Below are 15,060 nucleotides of genomic sequence, written 5' to 3' on the forward strand. Positions count from 1 at the left end.
ATCCTGAAATGCCTAATAAAACAAATCACAAGTATATATAAGAATATGGGGTGCTTTTTTTTGTTATTTTTTATTATTGATCTGCCTGCTAGCAATAAGTTGTGGTAATGTAGACTCAGCAAAGGAATGTAGTCCAAGGATATAAAGCTTTATTTCAAAACATGCCTTGTTTTCCTTTTTTTTATATTTTTTTTAAGGCTTAGTTGTTTTTTTTTTAAAGGATCTTTTCTTATGTAATTTTAATTCTATCCACAATCTACCATAGTATAATTTGCAGTTACCTTACTGCTTTGCAGTTCAGCTAACACAGTGAGCCAGTGTATGGAATAGTCTAAATGCTTATCATTTCTGCTCACATGCTTGCCTGTGACCTTACTGATGACATTTTTTTGCTTTACTAATTCTATTCTCTGAGAATTGAGACCTACAGAAGAATTCGTTTTCACTCAAAGTGAAGTTTAAGCTATTAATTACACACTGGGCAGAGTTATATTCATGCAGATTGGGATCATAAGAAGCAAGCACCTTTTGGATGAATATGTTCTTTGTAAAAAATAAACTTAATTTTCTCTTGTCACTGTAGATTAAGCTTCTCATTCAGAGATGCTGCTTAGCTGAGTCCTTTTGCAGAAAAAAACCAAAACCCAAGTCTGATTGAACTGTGTTAGGATTTGGAGCTTATAGCACATCAGAGAACCTTGCTGTGGGGAAGCAAAGTGATATAGTGGTGAGGCTGTCTCAAGAGACTGAGGGATTTTTCCCTTTCTCTGCTTCTGATATATTGTGGGACCACTTTACTTTGACAAGTTCATTACCATGTTTCTTAAAAACAAAAACTGCATTTTGCTTAATGTCTTTTGGCATGGCATTCTTATGAAAGCTTTATTCTTCACGTAGTATTCTAGATAAAAATAGGTGGGAAATTGTTAATAATGTTGTAGCATTTTTATTTCTGTCTCCTTTACAGAGCTCAGAGCACTGTAAACCAGTTACTAATAATCATCCTGTCCTCCAAAGGGGGCTTTATTACTTTTATCTTAATAATAAAGGTAGCAGCAGATCAGCTTAGTGTGTTACAGTCTAGGAGTGGCTAAAAGGTAGTCTGTCAGTCTATGGCAAAGCTACACCTCTGTTTCTTGTACTTCACTTTTCATCTAGACCATGTTTCCACATTATTTTATTGAGGCATTAATCCATCTGTCCAGTCTCTTGTGTCACAATACCTGTCAAAACTTTTCTCTTTGTATTTGTGACATGAAGTCAACTGTATGGCCAGTACTTCTGACTGCAATGTTTCAGGGCAGCATCGCTATGTCAATAAAGGATTTGGTGATGTATAGTATCTGCCTGACACAGCAGAGCTAACATAAACCACTAGTGTAAATGTAGTTATAACAACAAAATTCCACTTCTGTTGGTGTAGCTTGTTTTGCCTGGAAGCACGATGACATGGAACAATTATACTTGCAAAAGATAGGTTTTTTTACCTCTGTGACAGAAACTTGTAACTATAGAAGAAGGTATAGCTATACCAATTTACACTAACAGAAGGCTCATTTATATTGGTATAGCTACACCAATTTCTGTCATTGGCTTGGTAGAATGTTGGCGTTGCAATAGGAACCTGTATACTGAAGAAATCGGGAAAATGTGACTCGGTGCTCACAGATGTGTTTCTTTGTAATTTTCTTGTTACTATGCCTGTCCGAAGGTTGAAGGTAATGCAGAATAGTAAAAAACAGGAGTAACTGTGGGGTAAAAGGTAAAAAACAGTGTGAGGCAGTTCTAAAGGATGAAAGGAACACGGGAGAGTTCATCATTAGAGTCACGAGACAGATGTGATTAGGTAAAATGAGGAGAGGAAGAAATTTCAAGATAACCATGGGCAGATGTAACACAGGCAGGAGCTGAGGAGCAACACGAGATAATCTATGCATTGATACAGTCCCAGGAACTGGGAATAGGTCACTTAGTCTTTTGCTTGTAAAGGATTTTGAGAAAGGTTGAGGCATAGCAGCAATGTGCCTTCCACCAGTACAGGTATTTTACTGTGCTGCTGTTAACTTCTCTCAGTCTTTCATCTGTACTTCATGCTTTTAAAGTCAAGGAATTCTGCAAATGTATGGAAGAACTTAGAACCTTGTTTTATGTATTGCTGTTTCTGATGGAAATGGGTTTGTCTTTTGTGACTTTTAATGTATTTGTTTAAAAAAATTCAAAATTCCTGTATCCACACCTACACCTTTTGTGACCACTGTGGTCAGTATGTATTTTACTTAACTACAGTGTAGTATAGGTGCAGAACATTTACAAGATATATGAATTCCCTGTAATTGTGCTGCATGGCAATTATGTACAGCATGTTTATATAAGTTTAACCATTCTTTTGTGCTGGACAGCTCTGCTGCCATGCGAGACAGGAGTCTCTCCCCCAGCTCACACTTTCCATGATTTATTCATAGGGTAAGCAGATTTTTTGGAACTAAATCTAGCCAGTTTTATTCAGACATTCCATCAAATGCTCTTTTAGGTAGAAAGAAACACCGTTTACATCTGAATTCTGAGTTTTCCATGGCACCAGAACCAGAAAAGAGTCATCTTTCCTTCATGGCCCAGGGACTTCTGAAACAACTTGCTGTGCTGTAAATCTGTATAAATATAGAATATCCATTTGTGTGTCTGGAGGCTTGGAAAAAGCAAAATGAATCTAATTGAACATGCACTAGAGGTGTAACTGATATGCATATTGACTTGTTTTGGTGATGAGTTTGCCTTTGCAAAAATTAGTGCAAATTTTCCTACCCATTAATCCCAAAGGATGTTTTAAATGTAAAAAAGATGTTTGCCTTAACTCTGAAATAGTTTTTGCATTATTTGACCTTATTAAAACAAAAAGTGGAAGGGAAACTGAAATTATTTTTGTTCCAAGTAATTTTAAGAGTGATAAACTAAGGCTGTGTTGTAACTTAGAAGAGATTGCCAAGAGTGATAAGTGGACTAGAAGCTACTCTGAAGAGGCAAATAAGAACAAGGAATTCCCCTGTCATGGGGTGCTAGGGCATCCTTGACCAGCAGAATAGTGTGTAGGAACCACTTCAGTTTAGTGATTAGAGCTCTGCATCTGAGTTTAGCTGGTGTGTGATTTGAGAAGGAAGATTAACTCACAGCTTCTTTTACCATCTCTGTGTGAGCTGCACAGGGAACAGAGAACTTTGATTTTTTTGAGAATCAAGGACCACCTGTCCTCATGTATGTGATTTTCAAATTTATAGTTAATATTTGATTTTTCAAGTTAAGTATCAAGCACTACAAGCCATTCTGCAGTGGTGCATTCATAACCAAGATACTTTGTATAAATTGTGCTAATCTGGGTTTGAAGAATATGCATGAATAATTTCAAGGCTTGGGAGCACATGCAGCTTTTTTAGCGTATTCTTTGTCTGTGTCATTGTTCTGCAATAGAACTTAATGGTCAAAGATACAACTAAGCAATTATTCTTAAATTGTTTCACCAGAAAATATGCCAGAACCAAATGTCATCAGTTTTCATAGAAGTAGGTGCCAAATACAGGCTTTATATCATTCAATCCACCTTGCACTTAGAATTCAGTCCACTGGTGCTTTTAGGGGGGGAGGGGGGAGGAAAGGAAGTTGCAAGCAGAGGTAACCATTTGGTTTTGGTTTGGTTTTTTCCCCCTCAAACTGCAGTAATCATACTTTGGGCAGCCATGAAAGTCTTCGCAAGGCAACCACCTGCATTCAGCTTCGACTACATGACACTAGTATTTTGAAGCAAAGCTTGGCTCGAACGGTATGTTGTCTTTTTTCCCCTCCTCCTCCTTTCAGCATCTCTGAAGGAATAATGTTCCACCAATCCTTTTATGTAACAACCTGCAGTAATAATCAAAGAGAAATTATTTGCTTTTCTGATAATACATATATTATTTCTGAACTGCATTTGAAACCTACTGAGAAACATCTCTGCTTTGCTCTCACACTTATATCTAGTGAGTTACTGTAGAAAACACTCAACTGAAAAAGACCAAAGGTTACCATTTTAGAAAAAAAATCAGTTTTGTCAGAATTTAGTGCTGTTTATTTCAGGTGAGCAATATTTCTTCATTCTTATTTTTGTTGGCCTTTCTATGTTTTGAAATACAACAAGTGCAAAACCACTCCAAGTACTATGTAAAATTAATTAGATCTGGACTCTTGTCACTATCACTGAAAAACAGGGTATGTTGATAAAAGGCAGAATCACAGTTAGTGTGTTTGTGCATGTGTGATGCCTAATTTTGTGTGTTTGTATGTTCTTTTTGCAGACATGCAGAAATGTTATCTGTAAGGACATGTAGTCCTTACAGAAAAAAATGTTTTTTCATCGCCTTAAATCCAGGGAGATTCCTATTCAGATTATTTGAGTTTAAGCGTTCTTGCAGTGGATTACTGAGCTTTAATGACACTGACCTGTGCTATTAAATGTGAGCTTTATTCCCAGTGAACCACCTTGAATTACTTCCAACCCAGAGTTTGCAGTACAGCAGAGGCTTTGTTCTGGGCAGTTTCACTTGGCAGTGTGTTGATTCTGTTCACAGATAGTACCAATTACCTGCTTTGCATACATCTGCTATCAGCTTGAATCTGTCAATATATGGGTCAGATGGCAGATTTCTAATATAAAAAGGTAGGAACTTTCTTTTCATATCTGTTATATTTCATCATGTGAAACATCATTTAATACATTACCTAGAGCATTAAAAAAGGACTATAATACAGCGGCCAAATATCTATATCTATATCTAATCTATATCTATATCTATATCTATATCTATATCTATATCTATATCTATATCTATATCTATATCTATATCTATATCTATATCTATATCTATATCTATATCTATATCATCTATCTCTATCTCTATCTCTATCTCTATCTCTATCTATATATCTATATCTATATCTATATCTGTATCTGTATCTGTATCTATATCTATATCTATATCTATATCTATATCTATATCTATATCTATATCTATATCTGTATCTATATCTATATCTATATCTATATCTATATATTTAATATTTCAACCACTGTATAAATAAAAGAAGAATAATTTAGTGCTGATATGTACAATCCTAACTTAAATTATTGGCATTATGCAGTATCAATATTATTCACTTAATTATTTAATTTTTTTAAACCACTGATTCTTTTTGGTATAACATCATCCAAAAGGAAGTAAATCAGAAAACATGAAAGTTTTCCTCAATAGGTCACTTCTTCAAAAACTATACAGACCAAAGAATTGCCAACTATTTGCTCTCAGTCTAGAAAAAATAAGTTGATGTTTGAATATACCTTCAGAAGGGGATAAGCAAGTGTCTGTCTCATGAGTCCTTACTTACCTCATCCCCATATCACAGCAGCAAAGGAACATGTCCAGTGACCATTGAAATGAGCTTTGTCTTGGGAAAGTATCTGTGGTACCTTGTTGTCATTTAACTGCAGGTTGTTCAGATCGAGGCAGGAATCACCATTCCTGTTTTCCATTGTCAGTATTAAGAAGAGATCTGAAGGTCATCATAGTCCTTTCTGGTGTTAGATCTGTGACAAGAGATCCTGTGTGAGGAGATGTAAGACCTCATTTTTCCCTATAGTGCTTCCAAAGAAAGAGTGGATTATTGGTGATTAGATATAATTATGGACACACGTAAGTACGTGTAATGGTGGAAATGCTGTTTAGTCTTTTTATGTCAGTATCTCTATCTTTTAAATGAAATAATATATTATTGACCCTCCTGCTGGGCATTTCCAGCGTTTCTGGCCTGAGAAATCAGTGACATCAGTAAGTTTGATACAAATGCTTTTTGCTACATATATGCATATAGCATGAAGTATTTTTTACACGCACATACTGAAAAAAAAGGAGCCTCAGACAATGTCTTGACAATCTCCTCTTCAAAACTCCAAGTCAATGATTAATTCTCTACATATTACTCTGTCTCCAAACAGAAAAACTAAAATGTAGAGCAAATGACCTATTTGTTGTATATAAATCTGCTGTTACTATAGATCATCAAAATTACCTGCTTTGGAACATAATGATATGTTCAAGAGCCTCTTCTGAGGCTTTAAAGCTTTTTTGTGTGCTAAGGAAGCAAAACTCTGTATCAATGCCATCTGGAGGCTGACTTCATGATTCTTGCTCACTTTACATAACACTGTCAAAATTGTGAAGCATAGTTAAAAATATCTGTCTGTATATGAAATTACTATTATTTTACTGTTATGCTTAATAACCAGTATAAATGAATACTTACGAGTAATGTGCAACTACTCTACTTTTTTTTTTTTAATCAGACAGTTTATGAGATTTGACCAATAACTAAATGTTCGCAATTCTTTTGTGAATTCAGCTGAATTATTTTATTAATTTTTAAGATTAATACTTGCTTCCTTTCCTTATGTGGGAAGCTGGAATTCTGTTATGAAGTGTTCAGAAAGAGAAAATTGTCCTGAAATGAGGAGTTAAGGGCAAGAAATTTGGCCTGAGGCTTTACACTGAGTCACAGGTCATTCAGCCAGTGGGTGACTTTCTAATTTGTTTTTGGGTTTTTTTGAGACATGAGATCTATTAGCCTTAACACTTTTAAGGCTTTTAAGACACAAATTTTCAGGATGCTAGGTTCCTACCAAACTGCCAGGTAAGGCTTATACAGGGAACGTAAGGTTATCTTTATAATACAGCAACATACTGAAGCTTGATTTTCCAGTCTAGCCAGACAAAGATTTTCTGTTGACAGGAATGGGAATCCTGCACCTTTCAGATTTTTCTCCACATTGGAATCTTGAGAATGACAATGAATGTGGAGAAAATCCAATAGTCCTCCTGTGAAGTGGTGGCTCAGTGTAGGTGGATTACAGTTATCCTGAATAATGACTGCTAGATTTGTTTTGACTACAGAACTGTTCTGTTCTGTACTTTAACCTAGGTGGTCTCTAAGAGGCAATTCCTAAGCACAAATTCCACAAGTTGTAGTTGGTAGAAGTGTTAAATTCCTAGTCTCTAGGTGATGTTTAGAAAGAAATGCACAATGGAACAGTGTAGAAGCAGAAACTTCTATACAAATCACATTTCCAGAGAGTGCTCTGCCTATCCAAGAGATCCATTTTTTCAGAGTTTCCCCACGTACTGATTATCTGGGGAAAGCATGAATCTTTGCAGTGGACAGGCACCAAAGAATGCTTACGGGTTTCTAACAAGAGCCTCACTTGCTTCCAGAAAGGGATTTTTGGACTAAAGCAACCAGCAAGTGATATTTCCTGAACCTTAAAAATATATATATTATTTTCATATATACCAGTCTTAATTATTTTTACCAGACTTAATGAATTGTTAACATTCCAAACATAATCACAGATGAGAAAAGTCAGTGGTCCATCATGACAAGATGGGGTTTTCCATTATTTAAATGTTTGTGACTCTTTAGAGAGGGATTGTGTAGCACCTCAGATAGAAGGGAGCCTTTTCTTGTATTTAAGTATCCCATAAAATTGTGCTACTGTAAAATGTTTCATGTTCTATTAATATTCTCAGTCTGCTTCAACTCTATTGCAGTTTGACAAGTCTAAATGAGGTTTAATGTATTGCAGTGCACTGTGGGGGCCAGGAGCAGAGACTGAGCATTTCTTGATGTTTCACGTTTTGAAAATGGTTGTAATTACCAGGTAGAATGATTACAAACAAACAAAAATAGTCTTTCAGACAAGTAACTTAGCAAGCCTGGAAGACAAATTAGCAGTGTTCAAGCCATTAGAAAACATTTATTGTCTCAAAGAATTTGTGTAACTGTAATTCATAACTTACAACAGGTTTTACCATCTTCAAGTGAATTATTGATCGCTCTTTTACGGTAACTGACATGGCTCTGAAAGCTTCAGGCCATGAAGTTATTTCAGCTTACTAATAATAGCAAAGAACATGAGCAGCTCTTGAGCTGGCATAAGTCATAGACCCAGAGTTTTCCTCCAGCTCCAGGGCATGCTTGTGACAGAGCACTTGTATCAGAAAGGAGAGGTCCTGCTCACAGGCAGAGCACCAGCCAGTCTGTCAGGAAAAGACAAAACCTAACAGAGGAGACACAGGCCATGGTGCATTGAAAGCTGCAGTGTTTCCTTTCACTTTCTGGGAGTCTTTTGAAACCAAACCTGCTCCAACCACACTAAATTCAAGGAGCTGAGGCAGTCTGCACTGAGCTCACAGTCAGACTTGTTGGCTCCGGTTGTAAAATGTTTTTGAAAGTCACAGACTTAGTAGCAGTTTTTGGAAAATAAATTCCCCATCATCAGAATTCCTATAAAAAGATGTGAAAATAGTGTGCTGCTTTTTTTTTTTTTTTTTTTTTTTTTTTTTTTTTGTAAAGGCACAAATTTTGAGACCCTTAAGATTCTTCAGCTATCTCAGAGAGTTATGCACATATGTAGCCAGGGTTTATTTTTGTGAGTTAATCTGTGTGGACTCTCAAATTATGAACTTTGGAATATGTTATTTTATAGAAAACTCCACTAAGGTTATAGTTTAACAAGTATCACAGAAACATATGAATATCTTGTCAGCCCTTCTATATAATAATCGCCCACATATATTCAGGTGCTAAATAATTCATACACCCACCTGTTGCCCGAGTCCATCAGATCCCCTTAAGCTTCTGGGTTCCTATCAATCACACATATCAAATGTCTCTCTAAGCTTCAGGGCTTCCTCCTTCAGTCTGTATCACATTGTTTCCAAGTTCATCTCTCCCTGTCCTCTAGTACTGTCAGTGTATGAGCAGAAGGAGGCAGTTTGTCATTTATCAATCTTGTTCTGTAGCTCAAGCCTTGTCCCTATGATTGCTCAGTTCAGATGTGCTCTGCTATTTGTAAGGTCTCCAGAGGTGGCAGCATGACCACTAAGCATGCAGCGACATTACAAAACTGCAGGGTGGATTTTGCAGAACATTTACACTACTCATCTGTAGGGTAATGTGACTTAAAAAAAAAAAAAAAAAAAAAAAAAAAGAAGTATGATTTGCTGAGAGTCAAGATGGATGTGAATGACTATTGCTCTGTCTAGAGGCAGCAAATTCAAATCATGATGTTATAGTAAGCAGCTATGGAGTGCTGGCTGCTATTTCATTCCTGAAATGCTTGTTTCCGATTATGGTAGCAGTACAAAATATTCTCAAAGCTTCAGATGTTTTACCAGTCCTCTAGCATACATTGGAGCAGCTTGATAACTGTCAGAGGTCCAAGGTGCTCCAAGCCTCAGGAGTATGGTATGGACAGAAGACGAGTTGTGAGCAAAACTAGCAGTTACTAGGTCATAGCCATATGTAGCCCCGTTAGTACTGCACTCGGGAAACTGGCATCTATAAGCTATTTTTGTAGGAGCAGTTCAGTGGGGTTGAGAGGCAGATTCTGAAATCAGCTGAGGAAAGACCATCTATTCTCAAAGGCATCTCCTAGCCCCCCAAATACTTACCCTATTTTCTCCATTACAATAACATTTGACACTCTCATGTCAATACACTGAGATAAGGAACAGAGGCGTTTGTATAAGATTAAATGCCCAGACCAAGTGGAGCATAGTGCTTAGGTCTAAGACGCATATATTCAGGGCTTAATGCATGAGAGTGTTTTTCTTACTTTTCCCCCTTCTATTTCATTTGTCTAATTCATCTTTCATTTATTGCCACAATGTGATAAAAGAGATAGTAGCACTCCAGGTGGGAATTCTTTACAGAACATCTGTAATGTATTTAGCTCAGCAAGTTCCTGCTCCTTAAACGGTGCTATTGCTAAATCCCTATATAGCAATCTAAAGCAAAATTAGTGTGAATTAATTCACATGTCAGTTAACATATTTTAATTGAATCCAACCATAGCAGAAACACAAGTTTTTAGGAATGTTAGATTTAAACCAGTATTATACTTCAATGCACTAGAAAAAATGCTAATGTGCTCACCTTATTCTGAACAAGCTTCCAATATTTGAATTCACTAGCATTCAAAATATTAGGAGAAGGCTTTTTTAAGCAAGCAAGAAGACAACGGTACTTTTTTCCTTTAGAATATGGAAATTTTCTTTCAAATTCTGTTTAAGAGGGGGGAAAAATCATGAATCATATTTAATCACTGTTGGGTTACGCTGTTCTCATTTTTCTTGAAATCTTTTTTTATTGTGTGAATGTTATAACAGTAAAAGATTAACAGATGGAATTTTTTTCTTTACTGAAATGTTTTGCTTAAGGTTAAACCATTTTGTCTTCCCTTCACAAAGAATTTGGAAGTTTCATTAGTTTAGTCCAGCTTAAAATGGAGTCATCTTTCAGATTCTTCTGGATCCTCGGCCAAATATAATTTCTCTCCTCTGCTTCACATTTCAGCAATCAAATATTTTAGATCAGTACACATGTAAATAAATAGTCTGTAACTTGGTTGCCTAAGCTGTGCCCATCCCAGCCATCATTTGCATTTCTGGAGATACTAAGAAAAATGTCTGGCTCCTGTTCTAGCCACTAGGGAAACAGAAGCTCATCACCACTAGATGCCTATGTGCTGTGCTGCTCTCCTGCTTCTGTTTTCTTATTTAATTCTTTTCTCTCTCATCCCTCCACCCATCCTAGTGTTATACCTCTTCATAATGTCATTCCCTTTGTAATCCTTGAACAATAAATTTGAGGTCATGCTTGTCACAAGACCCTCAGTAATTTTCCCATCGAGTTATAGGGATATGGGTTCAAACATGAGTCAGAAAAAGGGCAGAATTTTCAGGACGCGGTGGTGCCACATGCTAACAGTACATGCCTAGCAAATCCATGGGGCTGGAGAAAGGACTATATCTGAATGGGGACAGGTTTGGTCAGCAGAATGTGTCAAATAAGGCAAAATGACAGAATTATTTAGGTTGGAAGGGACCTCACAGGATTTCTTGTATTTAATTTCTGCCCTTTATCTCTTGTCCTGTCAATAAGGGCTACTGAAGAGTCTGACTCACTTGTCTTCATTATTTCCCATCAGATATTTGTACGCATTTTTAAGATTTCCCCTGAGCTTTCCCTTCTCCAGACTAAGCAGTCCCAGGTCAGCCTCTCCTCATACGAAAAATGCTTTAGGGCTTTGATCAATTCCGTGGCTCTTCACTAAAACAAGTCCCTGCAGAGGGGTTGCAAAGGATGCTACAAATGTACTCCATTCTGTTCTCTTAGAAAAGGAAACGGCACTTTGGTTGTGGATGCAAACTGATTTCTGCTGCATCAGAAGTGTATAAAAGGGTACCTTCTGCTGCCTGTAACAAGAAGGCAGAGCCAGGGTTTGCTGAGGCCTGGCTATAGTCTTAATCTATATTAGCTAGAAGGAACTACCATGACAATCTGGTTTGGCCTTCTATACAGTATGACCCAGCGTAACACAAGAGAGATTCACCAAACTAAATTTCAGATTGAAACATCCTGAACACTCTGAGAGTTTCTAAATCAACATGCCAACTTTGGAAAATACCAAGCAAATCTCTCCAACATATATTCTTCATATCAGAACACTATATCTCACTCTATGCCCTCTCTTCAACAGCAGGAAGATGACCAAAGACAGTTCAGTGTGAATCAGCTGTTTGAAGACACTTGTGGCTGGAGACTGACTCGGTAAGAATACTGGTATTTAACAGTATTTCTCTTTGCAGTTATTCATCTTTGTAGTGAGCCTCCTGGCCTCAAAGGACAATCCCAAGACCTACTGGGGAGGACAGGAATGATACCAAAGAGAAAGAAATTTGGTCTGATGTTTTAGACTTTTCAGACCTTCTTGTGATTGCTTAGCAAAAATCTATAATCATTTACAGATCTGTGTAATTTTCCCCCATTCTCTCCCTTCCATGTCATTAAAGATTTCATTAGAACTTTCATGTTTTCCAAAGATTCCCAGGATTGAAGGAGTCATAATTTTTATGTGTGCGTTGCTCTTGGAGAATTTTCAAAAGTAAATGCTGTAAAAGTAACAGATTTGCTCTTCATTATGCCTGTGATTTCACAGTTGAGTGATGTTTTGTTTTAGCGTGGTGTGGTTTGGTTTGGTTTTTAATGCAGGCTAGGTATGGCACGCTTTTAACTTAGCACTCAAAGTGCACCTGACTCTAAAGCTAACCTACCGTGGACAAGCACTAAATGAGATAGATTCTTCATTCAACTTTCATTATGTTCCATTTCATGCAGTTAGATAAAGAAGCTGTTAACACTTTTTGTAATGTTTTTCATCAATGTGTTATACAGTACTTTGCCAAGAACGGTAAATGCCACACCTGTCATTTAGCAGATGGAGGAAAATAGAGAGTGACTTGAACAAGGTGGATATCTGGTGCTTACTGAGGACCCATCTGGTTTCCTAGGAGCATGGCCCAAATTTCCATTCTGGTCCTTGGTATAAATAGATCAAACCAACCATACAGTCTATAAAGACACTACTTACTGATTGTTTTATTTCTTGTGGTGTAAAGTGTGTGGCCTTTTCCATTGCAAAGAGAGTCTTCAGAGGGGATATGTGATAAAAGATGTTGAGGTGCAAATCAACCATGATCTGCAAAATTTCCTCTGCTACTGTAGGACAATAAATACTTTCTTTCTTCAACCACAAATTCAGTAAATATTGAAAAATTAAAAGCTTGAACTGTGTTTGATCACTATTTCCTGCTGGTCTTATGGATTGTTGATGGGTAAGAGAAAACATTTTCCAGTAGCGATGACCTAGAAAGATCTGTGGTCAGGCCTTGTGCTCTCAAATGCATTTCTAACTTATCTGAGAAAGACGGGTAATAGCTAAGTGACAAAAGTTTGCTGTCCATAATGTGCACAGGAACTGCCTGTGATGATTTGCAGAAGGATTTTACAATGCTGAGCTGAGTGTGTGATAAAGTGGCAGATGAAATTTTGAGAAGATAAATGTAGATGGGAGGAGATGGTCTTAAATTCACATGTGAAATCATAGGCTTCAAGCTGACTTTTACCGCCATGAGTGAGTTCTTGGGGTTATAATAAATAGCTCTGAATGTCATCTTGGTGCACAGCAGCTGCAAAAAAGATAAAACAAATGTTGGGAATTATTATGGAAGAAATGAAAAACCAAACCACAGTATTATGCTACAGTATCAGTGTAGGGTGTTCATTTATCTTGAATACGGCCGACACTTCTGCTTCTCCCATTTCAAATATGATGTAATAGAACTTGAAAAAGTGAACAGAAGGGGCAGCAAGGATGCTCAGAGGAGTGAAATGCCTTCCATATGAGAAACGAATAGGTAACAATATTCTTCATCCTGATGAAGAGATAATAGAAGATAGGTATTTTATAGATGACAAGTCTATCAAATTGAGGAGCACAGAGAATGTCTGCAGAAAAGGATCGTTTACTGTATCTTCCAGTGCAGGATGAAGGGAGCATGAAGTGAAAGTAGCAGTTTCAAGAAAGACAAGAGTAGGTATTTCTTTCTATAAGACCTAATTAAGTAATGTCTGGATACAGTCCAGCTTACCCAGGACTGTGTCCAGATGGTTTCCGAATACCTCCAAGGAAGGAGACTCCACAACCTCTCTGAGAAACTTGTGCCAGTGCTTGGTCACCCGGTGAAAATGTGTTTCAGTTTGTGCCCATTGCCTCTTGTCCTAGTGCCTGGCACCACTGAAGAGAGCCTGGCTCCATTGCCTTTTCACCCTCCCTTCGGGTGTTTATATACATCAAGATCACCTTCCCCGCCCCCCCCAACCCCCCCGAGCTTTTTCTTCTCTAGGCTAAGCAGTCCCAGCTCTCAGTCTTTCCCTATAGGGGAGTGGCTCCAGTCCTCTCATCATCTTAGTTATCCTTGGACTCTCTCCAGTACATCCATGTCTCTCTTGCACTGAGAAGCCCAGAACTGGACACAGTACTTACTCCAGGTGTGGCATCACCAATGCCGAGTAAGAGAGGAAGGATCCCCTCCCTCAACCTGGTAGTAATACTCCTCCTAATGCAGCCCAGGATACCTTTAGCCCCTTTTAGCCTTTTTTGATGCAAGGGCACATAGCTGGTTCATGTTCAGCTTCCTGTCCACCAGGACTGCCAGGTCCTTTTCTGCAAGGCTGCTTTCTGGGCAGTCAGCCCCCAGCCTGTATCTGTGCATGGGGTTATTCGTCCCCAGGTGCAGGACTTTGCACTTCCTTTTCCTGAAATTCATGAGGTTCCTGTCAGCCCATTTCTCCAGCCTGCTGAGGTCCCTCAGGACAGTAGTACAACCCTTTGCTGTAGCAGCCGCTCTGTCCAGTTTTGTGTCATCAACAAACTTGCTGTGGGTACAATCTTTCCAACGATCCACATCATTAAGACAAATGTTAAAGTAAACAGTACCGGACCCAGGACTGACCCCTGGGGTATACTGCTAGTTACCAGCCTCCAACTAGAGTTTATGCCACTGATCACCACCCCCTGGGCCCAGCCATTCAGTCAGTTTTCAATTTACCTCACTGTGTGCTCATCCACCCCATGGTTTATTAACTTCTATATGAGGTGGTTATGGATGACAGTGACAAAAATCTATGATTTCATCATGGAAGGTTATCAGGTTAGTCAAAGACTATTTTTGCTTGGCAAATCATTTCTTAATACTTTCTGTCAACCTTCTTGTAGTTCATTTGCCTGGAAATGGTTCTCAGGATTGGTTGCCCCTTCATCCTCCTAGGGTTCAAGGCTGATCGGCCTCTAGTTCTCTGGGTCCTCCTTCTTGAAGATGTGAGTGGCATTTTCTTTCCTCCAGTCTTCAGGGAGCTCTTCCTGAAGATTGCTTAAAGATTGTCAGGAGTGGCCTCAACAATAATATCAGCCAGCTCTCTCAGCATTCATGGGTGCATCCCATCAGGGCACATGGACAGTGTACGTCCGGTTTAAGTATTCTTTAAGCTGATCCTCGTCAGCTTCCTAGTTCATTTCAGGGACTGCACCCTGGAGGTCTTGTCCATGAAACAGCACCACACTAGACTCCTTGCACATATGCA

At 38.1% G+C, this 15,060-nt stretch overlaps 1 protein-coding gene across 1 annotated transcript in view; it reads left to right on the forward strand.

The window, feature by feature from the left end:
- Positions 1–15,060, forward strand: part of PIK3C2G (phosphatidylinositol-4-phosphate 3-kinase catalytic subunit type 2 gamma) — a 208,249-nt gene that overhangs the window by 22,239 nt on the left and 170,950 nt on the right. Inside the window, 2 exon segments of the mRNA XM_037390442.1 lie at positions 3,709–3,811; positions 11,618–11,688. Coding sequence (XP_037246339.1) covers positions 3,709–3,811; positions 11,618–11,688 — 174 coding nt within the window.

Source organism: Falco rusticolus, chromosome 5 (genome assembly GCF_015220075.1).
Source record: "Falco rusticolus isolate bFalRus1 chromosome 5, bFalRus1.pri, whole genome shotgun sequence".
Classification (NCBI taxonomy): Eukaryota; Metazoa; Chordata; class Aves; order Falconiformes; family Falconidae; genus Falco; species Falco rusticolus.